Here is a 24,384-nt window from a genome sequence, read left to right as displayed (position 1 = left end):
GTATGTTTTAGAGATCATCATTTACGACCCGCTCGATCCGATTCGAAAAAAAGAGCGGGCTTAGACAACCCAAAAAACACTTTTTTTTAAAAAAAATATCGAACTCAATTCAAAAAAGCCATGAAAGTTTGCTTTGGCTTGACAAGGCCATTAGGCCCGTCACATTTTACGGTTTTGAGCATGATACTACCTCCGTTAACCATTATCTGCAACTTTGGGGAGAGGAACGGACTCCAATGCAAAACTTCTTAATGGTACTTAACAAAAAGTAAGGGTATGTCATTAATAATTAATCAATCCAAATCTAAAAAAAATAAATAAAAAAAAAATAATTGATAGAGCCATCCAGCGTCTCAGCCACCGAAACCACCGACGGAACCACCACCTCCACGAACACACACCAAAACCCAGATCGGCGACCACCCTCCAAAACCCACCGACGAAACCACCAAAACGGCAAAACCCACCCACCCACCTACGAAACCCACCCACCCACCAGAACCCAGAACCTACGAAACCCACCCACCCACCGAAAACGACCACCTACGAAAACCACCCACCGAGAACGACCACCCACCGAAAATGACCAACCCACTAGAAACTAAACCCCCAACTCGAACCCAGAATCACGACCCACCCCAATTCGAACCCAAAACCACCTAAGAAACCGCCACACCCACCGAATACACAGCCAACCCACTGACAACAACCTACGTCGTCTTCTTCTTCGTCGTCTTCTTCTTTGTTGTACCAGATCTGGATTGAATTTGAAGGAGGAGGGAGAAAGGTAATGGGGAAGATGAAGAAGGTGAAAAATTAGAGTATGAATGAGGAGAAATTGGATGATTTTGGATTAGTTTGGTTGATTTCAATGAGTTATTGGGAAAGATGGATTAAATTTGATATGAGCAGTTAGATTAATTAGGTAAGCTTGGTAATTAATTAATCATGTTTTTAAGATTATAATTGATGTTATAAAGTTTTAAGTAAGGGTATTTTTGTAATTTTATTAATTTTTTTTTACCAAATATGGAAAGGTTTGGAAATGTTGCACATAATCTTTAGCGTCCATTTTTGGTAAAAGTTGTAGATAATGGTTAACGGAGGTAGTATTTGATGATAAGGTCTAGTCCGACCTTGATTTTTGATTGTATGGTTTGAAAGAACCTTACAATAAATACATTGACCATAATACCCCTCATTTGAGAAACAAAGAAAGGAAAAAAAGGGTAGAACTGTGTGACATTAGTGAAGTCAAGCAAAGAAAAGAGAAAGGAAAATCTCAAAATCGGGAGTAAGAAAGAATGGCGCAGAACACAGGAATGTTATCCAGAGATCAATTACTCTACCTTTTCGATCGATTCGATTATCTCACTTCTCTACCTGGTAATTTAATTTATCCCCAATATTTATCTCTATTTTTTTGTTTAAATTTTAATTTTCTAATTCCATGTTCAATTTGATGATGCTCAGATGTCAAGAAACGCATAGCTGAAGCTGTTTTAGATAATCAGGTACCTTTCTCTTCTTGATTTTATGCATTAATGGTAGTATTAAAGCATAATTTGAAGGTTTTTGAATCATGGGTGTCGTTGATTTTTTGCAATAATAGTAGACTACAGCAGAAAATAGAGGTTTCTGAATTTTGAAAACCTTGCATTGCTCTATTAAAGTGTTTGTGGTCAATGACTTGTTTTTTCTGGGAATGTTTGGCAATGAATTTCAGGTTTAATGTCATATAACAGCCTGATTAGTACTACATTGGGATGAAGTTGTTTAATTATTGGGACAAGAATATCTTTTTGTGATTGATAGTCTCTATTTAAGTACTGCAAATTTAGAAGTTGCTTGAGAATTGAGATTTTCCATTGGCATGTGTTATGTATTGGTCGAGGGTGTTAAGGCTTTTCACTGCATGATGTTCGAAATGGGACTTCTTGGCATGGCTTAGGTTTATTGTCAGAAGCAGTAGACTTTGATTTTGGGTTATCTAAGAACACTATGAACATTGGGCCACTGCATGAAGTTTTTTTGTTGTCAACGATGTAGATAAGGGTCATTTTGTTTTGATTTATTGACTATAGCATTAGATACAGGCTTTATCAGAGCCATTCTCGATTATGCGTGACACACTGACAATATGGACTCTTGGTGACTTTTGTTACCCGTATGGTAGGTGGTAATGAAGGAGGTAGTAAGAACAGATTTAGATGTATATTTGCAAAGAAGATATCATGCCAATGTCCATGGTAGTGCAACCCCATATTTCCATACCCTGGCATATCCCATATGTTTTTCTTCATATGTTTCCATCACCATTAAATACCATCTCCCAAGTGGTAATGTATGTTGTGACGAAAAAGAGATACTTTGGGATGAACTAAGATTACCATGAGTATTGAGATAGAACTTCCCTTGGAAATTTTCATACAAATTTATTGTAATTATGATCACATATTACCATTAGAGTCGCAGAGGCTGCTCAAGGAATTCCTCTTTTTTTTTTTATAGGATTCTTGCCAATTTTAAACCTCAATTATAACTTATAAGCAAAGGAACAGTAAGCCTTTGCCAAATTGCCAGTATGTTTTTCATCAAAGAATCTTACAAAGCTTCAAAGGCTCTTATCAGCTTTCATCTATATTCATCTTCCAGCTTTTAAAGGGTCTTCACTTGGGATTTATAGCTTCAAGGTCATTTACGCCATAAGTGTCATTTATTTGAACGATTTTGTTTTTTATGAGATTAACTGGAAGGTATTTATAGTTGTCTAACTATTGTCAATTTGACTTTCTAATATTAGAAGAAGCTTGCATAGTTACATGGTGATGAATGATGACAGTGATTTTAGTGGTCACAAAAATCCCCCAATTTTCATAGGGTGGATTTATAGCATCCGAATGGAGTTTACTATGACATTTTTCAGCGTTTTGTCACCCATGGTTTATACCAGCGTTATACTGCCAAGTTGCCAACGACCTTTTAAGACTATTAGGAAGGCTGAGCTATATCTATTCGTTTTTGTAGGGTATGAATTCTTGTTTCTATTGGCAAGTAATCGTTCCCCTTGTATCCTATACAGATCTACGATAGTTGCAAAATTTCCACCCTGATAAAGCTTCTTGGGTGTGATTTTCTGAAATTTTGGGTCTATTGTGTTGTGGCTATATTATGTTTGATGCTAATTATGATCCGAATGATCATGTGGTTCATCTGCACCTTATAGGCGGCTTGGGTGTGTTTAGGTTCTGTTAACATCATAACACGTGAATAATGAACAGGACCCCTTCAGCATAACTTGTAAGTTTATTGGGAGCATTAAAACCTTATTCCTGTCCATATAAGGGCATTATTTGTCATGTACTCATGTGCCAATTTTCAGAGGCTTTCACTTATTTTTAGTTGAAATTTATGGCTGAGATCTATATCCTTCATAATAAGATCCATTAAGGTCATTTTAAAACCTCAAGTCTAGTGTCATAAGACGCCTTTTGTACCATTTGTGGGGAGCTTTAGAGACATCAGTGACTCAGCGGAGTGTTAATGTATACACCTGTGTCATAATAGAAAATGGCCCATTACCTGGATCTGTAATTCTGGAAAGCTTTGTGCTTAAGACGTTGTAGGTTCTTCTAGATGGTGATTTGTATCCTCGAAATAGGAGGTTCGTTGCTTTAACATGGCTGGAGTCTTGATAATTTGCTTATGCTATTTTCCTTCTCTGTAAATTCAATCTGATTTTTATCTTGGGCATTGCCTAAGCATTTGCTGGACTTTGAATTGATGCCCATGCTGTGCTAGTTGGTAAGTTTTACTGACAATGATAAGTTGGTTGTATAAAAACTTTCTTTTCTGTAATAAAAACTCCTTTTTTAGATACAGATTCTGTTGTTTACATGGCCCTTGGTAGTGTGTAACTATAATCTAATTTGAAATACTGCAGGAAGCTGTTGCTGTGACAACTGCAATCCAAGAGGAGATATTCTTAGAAATGGGTGTTGGTTAGTTTTTTGTAATCATTTACTCTGTGTTGGTTTCACCAGATTTTTGCATTCTTTCCCACATATTTGTGATATTAACCTATGAGGGGTGAACTAACTATGTCAATAAATTTGCGCTCTTGTGCAGTTGTGCTAGTTCTATACATTGACCTTGGCAGTGATCTGTCAGGAGAAAGGATTTACTACTGGGTGTTGAGAAGCCATAAATGTTAAAATTAGATAATCAAATGGTCTATTGCTATGATTTCTGTATGCTGTTTCACTTAGCCATTTTTTAAATAAGCTATTTGCTTTGAGCTTCCAGCCAAAGCCAATTTATTATTGCTAGTGTTAGGCGCTTTTTTGCATAGGATTATCTGCTAATCTGTGTTTGCAACCTGAATCTTGAAGAGTAAAATGAAAGCATTATTGTACTGTGGTATCCAGGTTATAAAGTCATTTAGTTACGTGCTCAATTTTTGGGTTGGTTGAAGTACCAATGTAGTTTATGATATTTTGTTTCTCCCCAAAGCTTAAAATTAATGGACTTATCGCAAATTTCATTGAAGCTTTTTTTTGGAAAGAAACCTAATTGAGCCTCATTTCTTGCTGTTTGTGGATTAACAATAGACTTATCCATGCCCTTCAGATCAAGGGTAAGGGCTGGGTTATTCTTGAATTATCCATATCAGCTGCAAAATTGAATTTATTGTAATTGACTATGGTCATCCATCTCATAGCATAACATAGCAGATGCATTGCACTACTATAAAATGTTTTTCCCCAAATCCTTTTTGGACTATCAAACTTCTTGATCGACCTGGTTCAGTCTGCTGGGCCGCTACATGAGATTCAAACATTTTTATATATCAGCTCACTCTCCAATGTCCCCAAATTTTTTTGATATGTCAAACTCCTTGATTGATGTGCATCTGTCTTCTAGGCCATATCATATGAGCACTGACGACCACAATATGCAAGCAGTCATGTGTTCTTAGGAAAGTACAAGCTTATTACTTATGCCCGCCCTAGTGCCCTCTTTCTCTCAGATGTATTTAGGACTCTCACTTGTGAATTATATATCATATTTTGAATAAAAAGTACTTTGACATGACTTTTTGGCAAAATTGCAGATCCTAGCTTTGGAATTGGCTGCCTGGGAAAAGTGAATATGGCATATGAGAATGACCGGGACTTGATGATTCGCTTCTATGGATTTGTGGCTAAGTAAGTTTTCTTTTTCTGTAAGTTATTTTGTTCCCCTTTCTGTTCTTTGCGCAAGCTAAATTATTCTTTTTTTGAAATTATTTGGAGTGAGGATCTAGGGGCTAGGGTCTTATGCTGCAGGATGAAAAGGGGAAAAACAAAAAAAGCTTGCATATCTGCCTTTTTGTTGTTTCTTTCTCTTAGTGAAGTTTATAACCTGTTATGATTGTAGTAATAGCTATGATAAAATAATTTTGTGGCTATAGGCTTGCACATTTGCTTCTTTGCTAACTCATAGGAGTGTAATTGCTCTCCCCCCCCCCCCCCCCCTCCCCTCTATTTTTTTTTTTTTTCCTTATCATTGTTCTCGTTGTGGCTGATGTATGTAACAAAGTCAGGGACATTATACAATTCTCTGCTTAGCAATTTTCTATTCCTCGCCTTGCTGTTTCTTCTATGCTAGTGCTCTTCCTACTGACAGTGACAGTATCTATGTACCAAGAATCTGATTTTGGAGATTTGATAAGGTGTAAATTGCAGGGAAGAGATAGCCTGTGATGAAGCTGAGCTTGGAACAGATGAATTTGCCAAAAAGATGCGTAACCAGCATGATCTACAAGCACAGGTAGAGTTCACTTAACACTTTTAATGCTGTGAGGAATTATTGCTGAAAGGTGTCTGGTGAATTTTTCTTACAGCAACTAGAGATGTTAAAGCATATGCGTAAATTTCACACGGACGACCAGTCGGCTATTCTTGGCAAGGTTTACTTTCTCTTCACCTTGGTTGTATTGAGGCTAATCTGTTTCTGACAATAGCTGCAATCCTCTTTAAAATCATCACAGAACTTTAATTTCTTCACTGCGAATATGCTTTTCACAAGTTTTATTAAAATATGCATTACTGCTGTTGTAAAAATTTCTTGATCATCTCCCCTTCCAGCTAACACCTACCAAGTATAATTCAACTGACCAATGTTTGAAGTAGAGATCTTTATCAGTTCTCTTTCTCAGTGTACTTTAATTAGCTTTTCCTTTTAGAAGGTAAGCTCATAATTATAGAACATATAGGCTTGGGCTCTTGGTGTTTCATACTCACTAATGCGAGTTCTGATGATTTTTGATGAGTATATTTTTATCATCTGATATCCTTATCTCCACTCATGCTGTGTATGCTAGAGCACCTGCCCCACCCCCCCTCCCCCTTTCATGTCAACCGTTTTCTAAAGTGTTTTACTGTGTAATATGTTTGCAGTTACACGAGCAACAGCAAAATTCAGATTTCGATAACTGGGTATCTGTCATGCCTGTGGAACAAATTCAGGAGGTCGTTAGAAAGAGAAATGTGCCAATAGCAAGAGCAAACTAATGGTTGCTTGAGAATTTACCATATCATCTACTCTTTTTTAGCTGAACTAGGAACTTGCACTTTGTATATTCGTATTAGTAAAAAAAATCTCTTTAGCTGCAAATGGACTTGATTTCAAAGTGTTAATAAGAGTTTTTTTTTTCCTTACTCCTGTGTCCTGTCATTTATTAGCCAATTTATACTCCAATTCAATATCTTGCATTACATGGAATCTATTCATTTTGTGATGAGAAAGGACCAATCCAATCTTCAATTAGAGTTTTATTTTTATTTTTTTACAAAAAAGTACAGTAGTAAATTAAAAAAAATAAAATTTAAAAAAGGAATAACGGAATATATTCTTTGTTATCAGTAAAAGTACAACAAAGTTGAGATGGCCGAGTTGGTCTAAGGCGCCAGATTAAGGTTCTGGTCCGAAAGGGCGTGGGTTCAAATCCCACTCTCAACAAATTTCTTTTTTTAAGCGCCTAATTTTAATCATAGTTTAAGCCTCAATCCGCCGTCAGCTGCAGTGGGTTAGCCTTCCTCTATGTAGTGGGACTTCCACAAACAACTGACTCAGCCAGTTGAGAGCCCATGGCAACCATGCCCATGGTATACGATTCTTCACAGCATCAGCCCTGTTTAAATTTAAAACTGAACGTCCTTTCCCCTTTTTATCTCGGTTTTTAATATTTGTAAACTTTCTTTATTCTATTCTTGTCATTTTGTTTACATCTGTTACATACTTGAGAGCGGCTGTTTACATTTTTTGCTTACAAACTACTTAGCTTAGCTTGTACAAATAGAGCTAATCACCACACACGAGTTTTTAGTTTATAAAGGCGATTACTCGGGATCTATAACTTAAAGAGGGCCTATAATTGAAGGTGTTACAAAGAATAATCAATTCAGAAGAGAGAAAAATTTTCCATTGAGTAATGAGTATGCATTAATTGATACATAAAAAAAAAATGTGATCAACAGAAAAATGTATTAGGCGTTAGATTCTGGTCTTTAGAAGCAGGAGGTATAACAAAATGCCAAAGCCTACCTACAGCCTTTACCAAATACTTTCTACAAAGAAACCTTTGAGCATAAACCCTCTCTACTTTCCTATTAACATCATGCAATATTACATGGGTTACCCCTGGCCTCGTCCTCATCCTCGCCATCACTGCCGCCGTGTAGATTGCTGCCATCCGCCCCGGCAAGTCCGGTAGATACCCCTTTGGTCCATCTATCATTATCACATCCCACTCTTTGTCATACACTTCATTTGGTAGATCACTTAGGACTAACCTGATCATGCATCCATAATAAAATCCATTAAAACAAACTTTTGATGTTGAGGTGGGTCCATACACTAATAAAAAATTTGAACACTTTTTAATACTCCGTATTAATTAAAGAATATAATATTTGTTAAATAAGAGCCACAACTGCGATCAACCAACTCTAAGTTTTACTCTTGATTTGATATACGTTGTAATAGATCGATAATTTAAACCATTTTCAAATATCAATCAAAATCCATATACATCTATTATGACATTGCATTATTAACATGCATTAATTAATAAAGATTAAGGATTAATAAGATTGACAAACCTGCATTTGGTGTTACCTTGAAGATGCAACTTAGGGGGCAAACAATTGGGCTCAGCCTTATAATGGGCCAACAAATTCTTAGCATCATAAAGATGGGTCTTATAGCCCACTGGATAGACCCTTATATTTGGGGCCTTGGTTAGAACTGTTTTGATCCAAATAGGGTCCTCTTCTAGGAACATGGTGAACCCATTTGGGTTAAACGAGGCCCACATTAACGAATCATGACCCAGCCCAAAAACCAAAAAATTACAAGGGTAAAGAGAGAATAACACATCAAAGCTAACCCGGATTTCAGCAGTAGACTGTTGTGGTATGTCACGGGTAGTAGCGTAATGTAACACGGCATGAAGTTGTATTGGTATAACGTTTCTCTCAACCACCGATGTCGTCCCACAAAACAACCCGGCCTTTGTCGTGACCACCTTGAAGTTTACGACTAGAAATGCCACGGCGATCATTACTGCCACCACTAATGGTACCGCTAGCCATGGCCTGTCTAGTGGTAATCGCCGCGCCTTCATTTTTATTTCTAAGATTTTAATTTGTGGGATCTAAGTAGAAGGATAATTAAATAAAATAAATTATTTACAATGAAGATGAGAAGTTTTATAGTATGAAATGAAAGTGAGGTGAATAATTAGTGATTGTTGTTGTTTGTAATATTTTGGTGTAATTCATTCATGTCTAAGGAGATGTTTTTTATTGTTAGTTAACGAGATTTACATTTGTCTAGATGTTCGGAGTTGGAAGGTGCTTGGTTAGGTAGCACGTATAATTGTCATGATTAATTAATTGTTTTATAATTGTGTAATTTTTGTTTGGATTTAATTTAATTCATGGCTCAAATTTCATGCGCTTTTGTAGCGTATGTAGTATATTACCCAATTACTCATACGGAGTATTTTTTTTAGTTCATCCTACAAATTATGAAGACACTTGATGAAATAAATAATACTACTCTTTAATTTACTGATAAGTTGGTGTGCTTAGATGTAATAATTTAGGCTCTCTCTTACTTCTGAACTCTCTTTATTGTTAAAAAAAAAAAAACTCTCTTTATTGTATAGCCAGGTTCAGTGATGGTTCACTAGTCTAATAAAGCCCAAACACTACGTAAAAACCTTTTTTGTGGACATTTGATAGGTATGGGTTAGAAAAGGCTAAAGGGCAGTAAAGAGTAAAGCTTTTTTTTTTTTTTTTTTTTTTTTGTGTGTGTTCCATCTGATTCATCCTTTAGAGCTAATTCGGGATTGGGGATTAGTTCTGAGTGATTAAATTCCAATATCTTTCCAATTATTGTCGCGGAATCGAACACGCGGTTCTTCATACTACCAAGTGCAGTCCCAATTACTATTGCACTAACAACCAATTGACAGGCCCGTATTTGGACCAGGGCAGCCGGGGCAACTGCCCAGGGCCCCAAATTCGGAAGCCCAAATTATGTGAAATAAAAAAAAAATTAAAAAAATAAAAAAATAAAAAAAAATTATAAAGAATAACAAAAAATTGTGCAGGCATTAATCGGATGTATGGAAATTTTTCCTTCATTCTTGGGAAGTAGAATATTCCAATGTCCAAAACCATAATCAATTACAACTTAAAATCTTCCACTATATCTCCTCTTTAATTTCCTTCCCAATTTAATCTCCAAATCAATTCCCAAACTAACAATATAATGTCCTTATTTTTCCCTAGTCAGTAGTCAACTAGTCACCCATAAACTTTTAAATCTTGATTGGAATAAAATTATTCTTCACATTTTGTATTTCTCATCACTTTCCTCTAATTTATGTAATTTGTCACTTTAAATTCGGATTTATGGTTCATGAATTTTGATTTGATGCTCGAAAATGAGTTATAGACAATCATGAGATTGACAACCATTAATCAATACATTTGGGTAATTTTTCTGTTTCTTATTTAATTTGTTCCCAATTTTTGTTATTCAATTGGATAGATTTAATTTCCATACTGATTTGTGTTTTAATTTTCATTATTTTAATTTCAATTTGGGCATTAGTGTTTAAATATATATTATTTTATCCCGTCAAATATATATATATATCAATTATCAATTAACTAATACTAAAAGCGAATCTAAAATGACATTTGTCACAATGTCATTAACTATTTTCCCGCCCATTTCACTTTCCGTTTTTACAAAGATTCTTTAAGGAAAGCATTTTATAATAATGAAAAATATCTTTCTTCCACTTAAAATTCTTAACAATAAAAACTCTCCATATACCCAACTAATTTATTTTTATATTTACTTTTGAATTAATATCATGAGTTTAATTTTTTATAAAATTCAATACAATAATAACTCTTTAAGAATTCAATAACAACCGTGCATTGCACGGGATTTAAACTAGTATATATATATATATATATATAATTTTATGAAGATCATACGAATTAAACAAATTCAACTTGTTGATTTCGTTATTTAATGTGATTTTTTTTCGAATTATTCAACTGTTATTTTAATTTTTATCAAAAATATGAATTTATATACTCGTAATATTAATCCAGTAATAAATATCGATGATTTATAGAATGAATTGAGTATATTGTATTCTGTTTTCTTTTGTTGTAGGTGTTGTTGCCTCTACCATGATTTTGAGATTGATTTTATTTATTTATTTATTTTTGTGTGTATATTTGACTCTTCATGCTAGCGGAATTTAGGTGCTATTAAGTATTATTGGCTTCAATAAAATGTATTGTATGAATGTATGATTAGACTATTAACAAAGTGTTTTGTATAAACTAATTTTTGCATACCCAAATGTTTTTTAAACCCCTAAAAATATAGATATGTATTAGTTGATTAGGGCCCAATTTTTAAGTTCGCCCATAGGCCACAAAATTCTCAGAAACGGGCCTGCCAATTGATATACTTAATTAATGTTTATGACTTACGAGTACAGAGTAATATTCATAAACATATCGATAGATATATGTCTAGTCTTACTCTAATGATCTAAGCAAATCAATGGCTACTGATAAATTAGTGCTACTCGTAGTTGGTGTCTAGATCTTTCAACGTGCTGGAATAATGAACCTACTATGTCATACGTCATCGACAAACGTGAATAATGGTGTAATTTAATTGGGAAAATATTGATTCAACGTGAATCCATACAACGCTATGAAATCTTGATATTTGTTTGCTTATACCGACACACCAAATTAAATGACGATCTAATATTATTATGAACATGACTTGTGTCAGTGTTGGGGTTTTACTCGAAATACGTTGTAGTGTTGATAATTCTTTCGTGTACCAACTCAACAACTTTTAATACTCCGTATTATTTAATACCAGTTCTATATGCATGTAATGTAAGCGCTAATTTATCAATGCGAACTTTTGAGTAATAATATCTCTAATAATATAAATAGTTGATATAAAAAATAAGACATTGAGACTTGAGAAGGTTTTAACAAGTATTCACATGACCATGTAGTCTATGTTTAATAGAAGTATTATGCTTTATATATATATATATATATATATATATATATATATATATATATATATATATATATATATATATATATATATATATATATATATTTATACTAACATTGCTTAAAGTGGTGTATTTGAATAGTGAAGAGTTCAAGACGAGGCAGTTAAGGGAGTAATTTTTTTTTTTTTTTTTTTTTTTTTTAAGAAATAATCTTTACAATTACAACAGATATACTCCGTACTTCGTATTAATGCTTATAGTTTTACATTGACATATATGAAGATTAAAAATGTTTTGCAATCATGCATGGTCGGTATGGCGAGTTATTGTATTTAATAGTGGATCTTGGCCTAAAATATCAGAGGGGTCGGGGTTTATATCTCTTTAACTTAACACTTGATCAAAGTTAATAATCATGCAGCAACATTTTATAAGTCAATCGAATTATTTAAGTTCAATAACTAATTACTCAAAATAACTCGGCCCACTGAATAGCCCTAGTGAAAGGTGTCCCTCTGATAATTGGGATCACAATTGCAATCATGTATGGTGAGTACGTCACTAGTAATTTATTAGTCACAAATTATAAGTAGTATAAATAAATAAATAGATCGACAGTATTATGAGCTCCAACTCAAGGCATCGAGAGAGAGAGAGAGAGAGAGTAAGAGGAGAGGGAAAGAGATTGTTTATAGAGCAAGCAATCACCAATCACCATATATAATAACTATGGAGTCAACAAAGTTATTAAATGATGGAGCAAAGCAAATAATGGTGCCAACCAAGGATCACAACCTGTCCAATGGCGGCGATGTTGTTATCGATCTTGATCGGTAAGTCCATATATGGTTGCTATTTTACTTACGGTGTTTATTTGAAATTCATCTATATACTATCTACCTCCGTTTCATATTATTTGCAACGATTTGACATAAAGTAGAGAAGAAAAATGTGTAATCGTTGCAAATAATATAAAACAGAGGTAGTATATTTATAGTACGTGCAACGTGCTCTTTGTAAAGAGAACGCACCCTAATCCCTAATTGAGATATTAAGTTTTTAATGTTACTATCTACTTCGTACACTAATCAATCTTTAGTCATCATGCAAATTCATGTAATAGCCATCATAATGAACTTCTTATCTCTACGTACACTAATGGATAGATCAATCATAAAATCATTAGTCATGCAAATTCATGTAACACAACCATAATAGTACTCTGTAATACTCCCTCCGTCCCTGAAAGAACGACCCATTTAGGTTGATTATGCGGGTATTAAGAAAGTTAAATAAAAAGAAGTAAAAGTATATTGAAAAGATAAATTTATATGGGGTTTGTAAAAAAATAGAGAGAGAAAGTAATAAAATTACATGGAAAATCAAATTTTTATATGGGGAAGCTAATTTTGCACAAATATTGTTGCAAATTGTTTGGTGTTTTTATGCAAATGGGTCATTCTTTTTGGGACTAAAATTAGGCCAAATGGGTCGTTCTTTCAGGGACGGAGGTAGTAAATCTCTTATCACTATTATTAGTTATCACTACGTACATTAATCAATCAATTATTAGCCATTTAGTCATGCAAATTTATGTAACAACCATAATAATAAATTTCTTATCAGTTATAACTACGTACACTATTCAATCATTACGGAGTAGTAATTATGCATAACTATCAATCTCATATTTCAAGCGTAAAAGTTCATGTAACAGCCACAACAATAAATGCATGACATGACCTCAACTGCTCATATTTGCATAATATTTCATTTTGTTGCTTAAGTGCATGATCAGTACGTGCCCTAAAACTTTGAGTTGATCAGATGAGGTCGGGAAATAATTTTGGCACACCTCTATGTGAGAGCGCAGATTTCTATGCTCTTCTCATATAAGGGTGTGCTAAAATCAATTCACGATGAGGTCGTGTCATTTATTGTTACAGATGTTACTGAATTTGAAAATAATTATAATGAACTAAAAATGACATCATCAGCTCCTATTCAAAATATGAGTTGATGAGGTCATGTCATTAGCAAATTACGCCATATAATTTAATGAATTATAGATTGTCTGATAATTACTTTACATCTTAAAATTAAGAAAAATCAATTTTGTAGATTTATTTGTTGAAGTTGAGTTATCTATTTAAGGTATATATGTCTCAATTGATACTATACAGTGGTGACCCTAAGATGTTCTACACATTTTGGAAGAAAGTGGACAATGAATGCTCGGTGAATATCAAAGCATCAGAGCTAATAAGCTACTTCCCAAACCCTAAAGATGCTGACTTTTTCTGCCAAATGCCGGAGTTCATAGACGCCGTCCATAGGGTGCATCGTGTGGTTGGAAATGCAGTGACCGAGGACCGGTATATAATCGGAGGAACAGGATCATCTCAACTGTTCATCGCTGCACTTCGTGCCTTGGCTTGTACTGCCAAGGAGACTACTAGTAACAAGAAGCACATACCCGTTGTTTGTGCTGAGCCCTATTACTCGGTAATTTTTTTTGTTTGAATTGTGCACTTTTGTTTTATAAAACTTGAATCAACATGCATGCTAGATTGCTAGCATTGTTTTATTTTAATTTGTACTTTTCTTGAACAATAATTGAAGTTATTGTATATATTAAGGCGAGCAATTATAATGACATAATTGAGACATTAAAGTTACCTAAAAAATAGTAACAAGTCATCCTCGTCTAGCTAATAGACGGCTACATAATGTTATGATGAGCCAGTGGCGGCTATGTTTGACAACGGGCAATAAGTAGATCTAAATTTATTATTTACCTAATTAGCTAGTTCTGTGGAAATTCTATGATACACACGGGTGTAGGAGCCATTGATTTGTCGTTAGGTCTTTTACCCATGCGTACATTTAATTTGAAAACAACATTACCCAATGACCAAATTATAATTAGTAAATATGACCTATCTCATTTTTTTGGACAGTTTTACAAAGAGGTAATAGAGCAAGAGAGATCAGAACTTTATCAATGGAAAGGAGATGCAAATACTTTCCAATCTGAATCTGGTCCATACATTGAAGTTGTGACATCTCCAAATAACCCTGATGGTACTACTCGAAAGCCGGTACTTAAGGGGGAAGAAGGGATGGTGATACATGACCTTGCTTACTACTGGCCGCACTATACACCCATAACATCTCCAGCTGACTATGATGTTATGCTCTTTACATTGTCTAAGGCTACCGGCCATGCTGGATCGCGAGTAGGGTAAGTCATTTCATTCCTAAAAAGCTTCCGAATTCTGGATTGAAGGATCACTGAGCTCAAGTACTCTATCAAAATAAAAATTGTTGTCAAAGTTTAATACTTCCTCCGTTCTTTTTTTATTGCACCATAAGGGATTTTACGCTTACCAATGCATTAATTTAGCTATTAATATCTTCAATTATACTTTTGTAAAAATTATAAAAATTTAATATTTGAAAAGTAGAGTTCGATACGAATCTAACTAGATCCCACATGACTATATTTTTCCTAATGTATAAATCACAAATGATGGTCAAAGAAGATTAAGTGAATAGTGTAAAAGTCCTAATGGTGCAATAAAATAAAAACGGAGGAAGTATAATTAAGAATAGTGAAAAAAGTCAGCTTTATCAATTATTATGAGACGGAGAGAATATTTATTAATAGTACTTTCATTTTAATAAAAATAACTTCATTTTAGTAAATATAAATTTTATTCAATCTAAATTAGTAATTTGAAAGAGCAAATAAATAATAAAGCTAGAATGTGTAAAATTAATTATTTAGGGTGTTATTATTTTGTGTTAAAAGGTGGGCTATTGTAAAGGACAAAGAGATTGCCAAAAAGATACACAAACACTTATTTTTGATGAGCATTGGAAGTTGCCAAGAAGGGTTTTTTCGAGCTACAAAGATCATCCATTTCGTGGCGGATAGTTATGAGCATGATGTGGATTATATGCTTGTGAAGCCTCCAAAGGTGCCTGTACTATTTGAAGCCGAGGGGCTCTTCGATTATGGCCACCATATCTTGGCGTTACGTTGGAAGAGGCTTAAAGCTATTGCCCAACGCTGTGAAGTAGTTAGCCTCCCAGACTTTTCTCCGGAATTCTGTAACTTTAAGGGAAAGCTCACTTATCCTACTCCAGGTATTTAAATTAATTAATTCAATAATATATATATATATATATATATATATATATATATATATATATATATATATATATATTGTCTCTCTATAGTAAATAGAAACTTTAATTTAAACTACCTTATAGGTATATTAGGTTTTTGGTTCAAATCACGCATAATTTATTTGTGAATTTAAATTGTTGATACACCTCCCCAATTATACTTGCATTGGTTGAGGAGGTGTATCAGTACTCCTTTACTCCGATGTACCAAGGATATTTTATTTATTTATTTATTTTTTATGTTGATCTATATACCGATCATAAATTTACAAGCCGATCCAATTTATGGTAGCATTTGCGTGGTTGGAGTGTAAAACGGGTGAAGATGCTGAAGAGCTGACGAGGAAGATGAAGATCCAAGCAAGAAATGGCTCTAAGTTCGGCGTTAGCGTCTCTAGAAGATATGTAAGAGTTAGCATGGTGGGAGATGATCACAGCTTCAACCTCTTCATTGAAAGACTCTCATCTCTAAGTATTATGGAATAATAATGTTGATTTATAACTTTTTCAATAATGGAGATTGGAGTAGTGAGCTATTTATTTAATTCATTTGCCAATATAAGATGATTTATTATTTCCCAATAATGGAGATTATTGGTGTAATAATGTTTTAATTCGAGATTGAACAACACCATTCACGTGGATTTAGACAGAGAGATTCATGTAATAGACCTCATTTGTAGTTATTTTTGCAATATATCGTGTAATAAACTTCTCAATGAAATTAATTTGTTTGATTTCTTAATTTTCAATCATATTATAAGTACAAAACATGTATTAATTGTTATACATACCTTCTAAAAAAGATAAAAAAATAAAATGTTATTACATAGTTACATACCACGTTCATTCTTAATTTCCTATACGTTTAATTCATTTGACTTCAGCACAATTTTAATGCAATCTTTGACTCTGATTTCTCTGGTTTATTCAGCTGCAACACTTTATTCATTTACCAATGTACAAGTATAAAAAATAATTGTTATATTCTTACCTAATATACGTAATTTTGATTAGTTATAGAGTACAATGTATATTTTCATAGTCTCAACTCTCAACATTTTATAATTAATACGGAGTATTAATTGACAACTAACGACATTAATAGTCAACCCTTAAAAAAAACATTGATAGTTAAAATTGCGTGATGTCAAACATACATGTACGTTCACAATCAATGTTGTAAGTAAGAAAACGGAGGGAGTAATATTTTCAACTACATATTAATGAAAAATTATAGAAAGTTCAAAATTATGAAAATTAGTTGAAACGAATTCATCCAAATTAGTTTCTTTAATACGAATCAGAAATTACAGTTGATGAATAGAGATACATGTTTAATAAGAATAGTAAATTGAACTTTCAACAATTATTGATTAAGTCTGGGAGTTTAATAAGAGTAGTAAATTTTACTCAAAACCATTTTTCAAATATATGAAGCTCCTCCTAGTCTCTCATTACCTTCTTGGTAATGGTATCAGCAAACGTTGCACCACTAGGAATCATAGGTAAGACATGTTCTTGGTGTGAAACAACAACATCAAGCAAGTATGGTCCTGGAGTTTTAACCATTCTTTCGATTGCTTCGCGTAGCTCGCTCTTCTTGCTCACCCTCTCACCCGGAATGTGACAAGCCTCAGCAAATTTAACCATGTTTGGGAACACATCAACCTCGTTACTCGGGTTCCCTAAAAACGTATGTGTTTGATTCCCTTCACAATATACATCTTCTTGTTGAACCACCATGCCTAAGTGTTGATTATTAAGGATCATAATTTTAACGGGCAAGTTTTCAGCACGTATTGTGGCTAATTCTTGGATGTTCATTAGAAAACTTCCACCCCCATCGACGTCTATGACTAGGCTCCCTGGTTTTGCAACCGCGACTCCCATTGCTGCTGGAAGGCCGTATCCCATTGTGCCTATCCCTCCTGAGGTTATCCATTGGCGAGGGGACTTGAATTTGTAGTATTGTGCTACAAACAGTTGGTGTTGTCCGACTCCTGTGGTTATAATCGCGCTACCTTTGGTTAATTCGTCTAGGACCTCGATAGCATACTGAGATTGTATCGTGTCATCGTAGACATCATAATTGTTTGTAGGATGGTTAATTAGTTTTAGTTTTCGTAGCTCATTACTCCACTCTAAGAAATGGTCCTTTTTCGAGGTTTCTCGTCTTTTTGCCAAGATATAGTTGATTACTTGTAATGCTATCTTTATGTCGCTGTGCATCGAGACATGGGGCTGCTTGTTCTTTCCTAGCTCACGTGCATCGATGTCGATGTGGACAATCTTAGCTCGGCTTGCAAACGATTCGATTTTGCCCGTCACTCGGTCATCGAACCTTACCCAAAAGCCAACAACAAATCTGATTTATCAATTGCGTAATTAGCATATGTTGTACCATGCATTCCTAGCATTCCTAGTGACATTTCACGTTTATTGTTATTATTATCATACGACGAAAAAACACCTAAACCCATCAATGTACTCGCAACGGGTATACCGGTTAATTCAACAAACCTCCTCAGCTCCTCGCTCGCATTAACACAACCCCCTCCTATGTACAACACCGGCTTCTTAGCCTCAAAAATCATTTCCACGATTTTATGGACCGCCTTGATTTTAGGCGGTTTTGGTAAGTGACAAATGTACCCTTGGGGAATAGAATGGTCTAACCATCGAGGGACTATCATCTCTTGTTGAACATCCTTAGGAATGTCGATCAACACGGGTCCAGGGTGGCCAGTAGTGGCGATAATAAAGGCTTCCTTAACGACCCGAGGTATGTCATTTGAGTCAAGTACAAGGTAAACATGTTTAGTAATACTTTTTGCAATATCCGTTATTGGAACCTCTTGGAAAGCATTAGTGCCAATCAATTTACAGGGCACTTGACCCGTGACAGCAATAACGGGGACACTGTCCGCCATTGCATCAGCTAGTCCAGTGACAAGATTAGTTGCTCCGAGGCCAGACGTGGTTATGCACACGCCTGGTCTATCCGAGGCGCGTGCATAGCCTACACTAGCTAAGATCCCTCCCTGCTCGTGGCGAGGGAGGATTGTCCTGATGGACTTGGATTTAATCAAAGCTTGATGGATTTGTAATGACGCCCCACCTGGGTAGGCAAACACATCGGTCATCCCTTCCCGCTCGAGGGCTTCAATTAGCACGTCGGCCGCCTTACGGGGCTCATAAGGGTCAAATGGAGGAGTAATGGGGTTTTGTGGAGATATGTTAATGGGGGAATTAGAGGTTGTAGTGGCCTTATATGGCCTTGGTTTGGGGTTATTCAAAGAGCATATAGTATAATTATTTTTGGTGCAACATATAGTATAATTATAGTTGTAAGGATAATTATTAAGGATTAATGAGGACTTAGTTGTTAAGAGTGGTTTTGAGAAGAGGAGATTAGAAGCAGCAATCGTCATTTTTAGTGTTGTTTTATTGTGTGGAAGTTCGAGCTTTTCTTTATTTTTTTGAGGAGATAGATTTGCTATCTAGTTGGTATGATTATTTATAGTAGTTGATCAAAGCATCAATTTTAACTCCCCCTTTTGTCGGAACAAAAGATTCTCTCTGTTTTATAATATTAGTCTCACATGGAATCAATCACATAAAATAAGAAAACAAATGTATTTGGAATCTAACATTAAAGTACAATATAATTCATAAATAGTTTACCTTATTTAACTTTTTTTATTTTTTATTAGGAAAGCACAAGTCATAATTGCATAATTTAAGGTAAAAATTTCCTTATTTAGAATATGTCATCAATCCACAATCAATTAATTCCCAAAAAATTAAGTTATAAATGAAATATATTCAATATGGGTAGATCTTTTTGATACGCCCAAAATAGTATATGGAACTAACATTATGAAATGGAGGGAGTGTATTATTAGAGTATAAGTTAAAGTCAAATAAGAATACGTGAATAGAATGCACCCATACCCAACATGCTAGTTTCTAAATATATAAACTCTTTACCAGTGATTTTTTCATTAGGTACCCTCAACACTCATTATGAAAACTCTCAAATTCATTATGTCAAACGTGCAATTCATGCTAACTACCATAACATTCCCGAGCTCATATTTGCATAACTTTTCTTTTTTGGCTGCTTAAGTATTCGATTTGTGCTTACAAAACGCAAATGTAATTGTGTAAAATGCTACTGGATTAATTTCAATTGATATTTTTAATACTTATTTTTTACTAAAGATATTTATAATAATACTTATAAAAGCTATTGTGTGTTGACAAATGTGAAAGTTAGAGTATTGCGATCAATTTAAAAGAAGAATATATTATATCGGAGTAAATAAATCTTTAACTATTATTATCAATTAGAATATGTTTTTTTTTTTTTTCAGAGTATTTGTTATCTTAATTTAGATGTGTAATTTAAAACTTCAAATATGTGTAGTAATTCATACCGGTATACCAATTAAAGTGCACTTTCTTGATATTGGATCATATAGCTACATATACCAGATATGTGTAATTAAAGTGCACTTTCTTGATATTGGATCATATAGGTGACCAGCAGGGGTGCATTCCGGCCTTCACCTTAAACAATTATATATAACCATGATTAATTATTAGGCTCTATTAAACATATGGTGAATTGAAAATCAAGTTTACTAAACAAAGTACAGATAAGTTCAGATGAAGGCAATATGTACACCCTAAGTGAGCCGTGCAAGCTTCTAATAATATAATTTCATTATTAATATTAAGAAACCAAGTATGCGATCATAATTGTTCCAACAACATTAAAAATGTAAGTAGTATGAAGTACAATAAAATACAAATACTTCGTTACAGTTATGGCATTAATTTCTTCATCATCACGTACACTGTTCCCACATTGTGCAAAATTGTTAAGACTCATTATTTCCAACGAGCAAATTCGATCATGTTAACAACCTTAACAATAAATTGTCCCTTAATAACATTAATAAACTAATTTACGTCTCAACGAACTTTAATTTTAAAATTATCCTCTAAAATAACACTTAATTACTTTCTAATTTAAGTCCCTCATGCTTATATTTTATTGATAAACATTATAACATATTATTACAGACTAATTAATAATTACATTGATCTTAAAATAGAAAAAATATATATAATTAAAGATATTGTTAGTCAAAATTTACTACTAAAAAGATTATTTCTAATCTTTGAATTCATGTAGTTTGAATGTTTGATCTAGGGATGTTAATTGAGCAGAAACAACTCGGGAACAACTCGAACTTAACTTGGTCAAAACTCGACTCGAGTTGACTCGTTCTCGTCCGGATCAGCTCGAAACTCAATAAGTATACAAGAAATTCAATTTTTTTTGCTCTTCTATCTTGAAAAACATATAAGAGTCCATACAAACCAATTCTTCACTTGGTGGATTTTGATTTTCAATAATAATTCCCGCCGACTTTGTTTCAAAAAATATAAATTCAATATATGTTCGAAATTCAAAAGCCTTAAATCTTTAAATGAATTACTCGTGATCAACTCGACTCAACTTAAAATTTAACAATCATGATCGAGCAATCCTCTACTCGTGATCGACTCACTCAATTAGCACCCCTAGACCATGATACATGAGCTTCATTCCAATGGAGCAATATTAGCCCACAAATAAACGGGCCTCCCTCAAAACTACAGTCCCTTAATAAAGGCCACAAAGATAAGGTAACGCTTTCTCTCTCATCATCTGTTCATCTTCTTTGATGAAATTCACTCCAAATTAACCTCAATTTTAGACCTTCAAACACCTCAACAATGGCGGTCACTACTGCAATGAGCTTCAATCTAATCGCTTCTTTCAGAGGAATTTCGTTGACTTCAAGCTCTTCATCATCCTTCCTTAAAGGCGAATTTGGAGCTTCTTCTCTTTCTCTTCCTAAAAAATCTCCTCTCTCAGTTTCGCCATTTCCATTGACGATTGAATCTGCTCACAAAAAAGGAGCTGGAAGTACTAAGAATGGTCGAGATTCTAAAGGTCAGAGGCTTGGTGTCAAGATTTATGGCGACCAAGTTGCTAAACCTGGCGCCATTATTATTCGTCAGCGAGGAACTAAGGTGAATTGTTTTGACCTAATTTTGTTATTAATTAATAATAGAGGAAGAAATTTGTTAAATTATCATTAATATTGCTCAATTTTGATTCTGCGAGTTGTTTTTGTGTAAATTTTGATGCAATATATAGCTAATCAATTATTTGAATTCATTTATATTGCAATTTTCACATTTAAACTGAATTTGTTAAGCTGTAAATTTTCCTGCTATTGATATTGATTGATTTATTGATTTGGCAATTGAATTGTTCTGGAAATTATAGTGATTAGGTTAGTACTTTGTAAGTTTGTAGTAGCAATTTTGGTATAGTAGTGAGATGGAGTAATATATAATTGTTGTTCTTCTTGCTTAGTATGAAAATTTCTGGAAATAGGATAGGTGTTGATGAGATTGTGAATTTGTGATGGCTTATTGAGTTATTTGTATTGTTTGATCTAATTCAAGTTGCTGTGAAAAGAGGAGATAGTTTTTAAATACTTTTCCATCAAATAATTTACTGCACATTTTGTATGCGAGTTTGTGGTGGCGAAAATGGGAGAGATTATTGGATAGTGCAGAACTTAGCTTTGCAGAATTATATCGTTGTAGTTGATTGAGTAGTTTATAATCTTGCCATAGCTTTTATGATGATATTCACGAATTGTCCTGCAATGAGATTTTGTTGTCGTTTCTGCTTCATCTTTCTATGGGTTGTTGTCTTGGTGAAGTTGAGTAGTAGTTGGTTGTCTTTCCATAGGTTCTTATAGTACATTTCATGTACTCCATAAAGGCATAACTGATAGCGTTTCCTAGTATTGTAATCACGAGCACGAGGCAGATTCGACACATGAATTTGGAAGATGATTCTGGATATCTTTCTGCAAGAACCGATGTCTGGGATTTAACTGATTTGCCCATGAAAAAATTGCTGTGTATGTGGTGTCCTGTTGTGAGGTGAAGAACACTTTCTTATTGTTAATTTGGAGGTTCTGAGTTTGGGAAGCATTGTGAAATTGCATTCACGGTGCTATGTTTATTGCATGTATCCCAATTAAAGACTTCCGAATAAGAGAAATACTGTCATTGAGTGTGACTGTAACCCTTTTTATGCTGAGTATATAGACTTTTGAATACGTGTGCCACAATATTGATTTTATTTTTTCATTCTAGTTCCATCCGGGGAAGAATGTTGGACTCGGCAAGGACCATACAATCTTTGCTCTAATTGATGGATTAGTGAAGTTTGAGAAGTTTGGTCCAGACAAGAAAAAGGTTAGTTTTCAGAAATTTTCAAGTATATTCTGTAACATTCATACAATTGACATAAAGTTTGTGCCAGGTGAGTGTTTACCCACGAGAAGTACAGCCTGAAAACCCCAACAGTTACAGAGCAAGGAAAAGAGAGGCTTTCAGGCTACAGCGTGAGAAGAGGAAGGCAAGAAGGGAAGGATATTCTATTGAACCACAGCTCATTCTGGCATCTGCTGCCTCTGAAAATGCTGATGATAATCCAGTCTGTTGATGACCTACTTAGTCGGTTTAAAATTTGGTTTTGCACCCTATTTCCCTCTTTTTGGCATGGTTTTCAATTAGTTGTTGTAACCAAGTTTGTCACCACATTAAAAGTTTACCCTCCAATGTCTATTGTAGATCTTTTTCACAAATGCAGATATGTACTACTTTGATTAAACGCTGTTAGAATTTAGTATTTGCCAATTCTAAATCGGAAGGCGGCTGACAATTAAGAGGTTTTTGGAACATTGGATCTAAATTACTGAAATGTATAGCACTTTTATTAAATGATTTCAGTTTTACGTTTATTCTGCTAGTTCTTGAAGACCTCTCAATTCTCAACTCACAATGTATTGATACTATTGAAGTTAGAACTGCTAAGATAATTCCCCGGCCAGTTTAACACTTAGCCATACATTGATATAGCACTAATCTTCAGTTTGCCCTGCATATGGCAGAGGAGGCAATTTACAACCACAATTTTCGTTTAATTTTGAGAATTTAGGATCCCACCAGAAAATTTAGCCGAGTTGATAACATGTAATGCAAACTTGAGCAAATCACAGGAAACTGGGCAGTCCAGGCACACAAAAGTCAGATACTAACAACACATAGAAGTAGGTCATAAAAATTGAACTGGCATTGAGGAACTGAATAGCCTGGCAAAAGTACATAATATATCCTGACTGTAAAATGAGTTCTACTTGATGAAATTGTTTAGTCTACATTTAACATATACGTCAAAAGAAATCTTGAAGCATTTGATGTCCATTCTCTCTTCATTTGTTGCTCTCTAACAGACAAAATTGCAGCAAGATAACCTGCACAAGAAAAAGGGGTTAATTTACAATCTCATAATCAACGAAGTAGAAAACTGTATGGTTCAAAGAACAAGTAGAAGAGACCTCAGATGAGTAAATAAACCAGTATAATACAGAGTATTAGCACATAAAAAAAGTTAATATTTATGCATTTAGATCTAT

The 24,384-nt window shown here is 34.2% G+C and overlaps 3 protein-coding genes, 1 non-coding gene and 2 pseudogenes across 4 annotated transcripts; 4 read left to right on the top strand and 2 right to left on the bottom strand.

The window, feature by feature from the left end:
- The first annotated feature begins 1,227 nt into the window (after positions 1–1,227).
- LOC145562063 (uncharacterized) lies at positions 1,228–6,701 on the top strand. The gene is made up of 7 exons (XM_081622228.1): positions 1,228–1,386; positions 1,474–1,514; positions 3,944–4,001; positions 5,114–5,207; positions 5,727–5,811; positions 5,885–5,950; positions 6,441–6,701. Exons 1-7 carry the CDS (start codon positions 1,305–1,307, stop codon positions 6,552–6,554), a joined length of 540 nt encoding a protein of 179 aa, XP_081478354.1. The 5' UTR covers positions 1,228–1,304; the 3' UTR covers positions 6,555–6,701.
- A 220-nt stretch (positions 6,702–6,921) lies between these two features.
- Positions 6,922–7,002, top strand: TRNAL-AAG (transfer RNA leucine (anticodon AAG)). The gene has a single exon. It is a non-coding gene; the product is annotated as a tRNA-Leu (tRNA).
- Positions 7,003–7,513: 511 nt separating this feature from the next.
- Positions 7,514–8,668, bottom strand: LOC145564648 (arabinogalactan O-methyltransferase 1 pseudogene; annotated as a pseudogene).
- A 3,729-nt stretch (positions 8,669–12,397) lies between these two features.
- Positions 12,398–16,306, top strand: LOC145564647 (tryptophan aminotransferase-related protein 1-like). The gene is made up of 5 exons (XM_081624905.1): positions 12,398–12,459; positions 13,810–14,131; positions 14,587–14,870; positions 15,441–15,778; positions 16,113–16,306. Exons 1-5 carry the CDS (start codon positions 12,398–12,400, stop codon positions 16,304–16,306), a joined length of 1,200 nt encoding a protein of 399 aa, XP_081481031.1.
- Positions 16,307–17,266: 960 nt separating this feature from the next.
- On the bottom strand, positions 17,267–19,254 carry LOC145564646 (acetolactate synthase 2, chloroplastic-like; annotated as a pseudogene).
- Positions 19,255–21,487: 2,233 nt separating this feature from the next.
- On the top strand, positions 21,488–23,709 carry LOC145562062 (large ribosomal subunit protein bL27c). The gene is made up of 3 exons (XM_081622227.1): positions 21,488–21,913; positions 23,060–23,161; positions 23,229–23,709. Exons 1-3 carry the CDS (start codon positions 21,614–21,616, stop codon positions 23,409–23,411), a joined length of 585 nt encoding a protein of 194 aa, XP_081478353.1. The 5' UTR covers positions 21,488–21,613; the 3' UTR covers positions 23,412–23,709.
- The last annotated feature ends 675 nt before the right edge of the window (positions 23,710–24,384 follow it).

This window comes from Chenopodium album, chromosome 10, assembly GCF_948465745.1.
Source record: "Chenopodium album chromosome 10, dcCheAlbu1.1, whole genome shotgun sequence".
In the NCBI taxonomy this organism is placed as follows: Eukaryota; Viridiplantae; Streptophyta; class Magnoliopsida; order Caryophyllales; family Amaranthaceae; genus Chenopodium; species Chenopodium album.
Note: the sequence above shows the minus strand (reverse complement) of the source record. Positions and strands in the feature narration are given on the sequence as shown.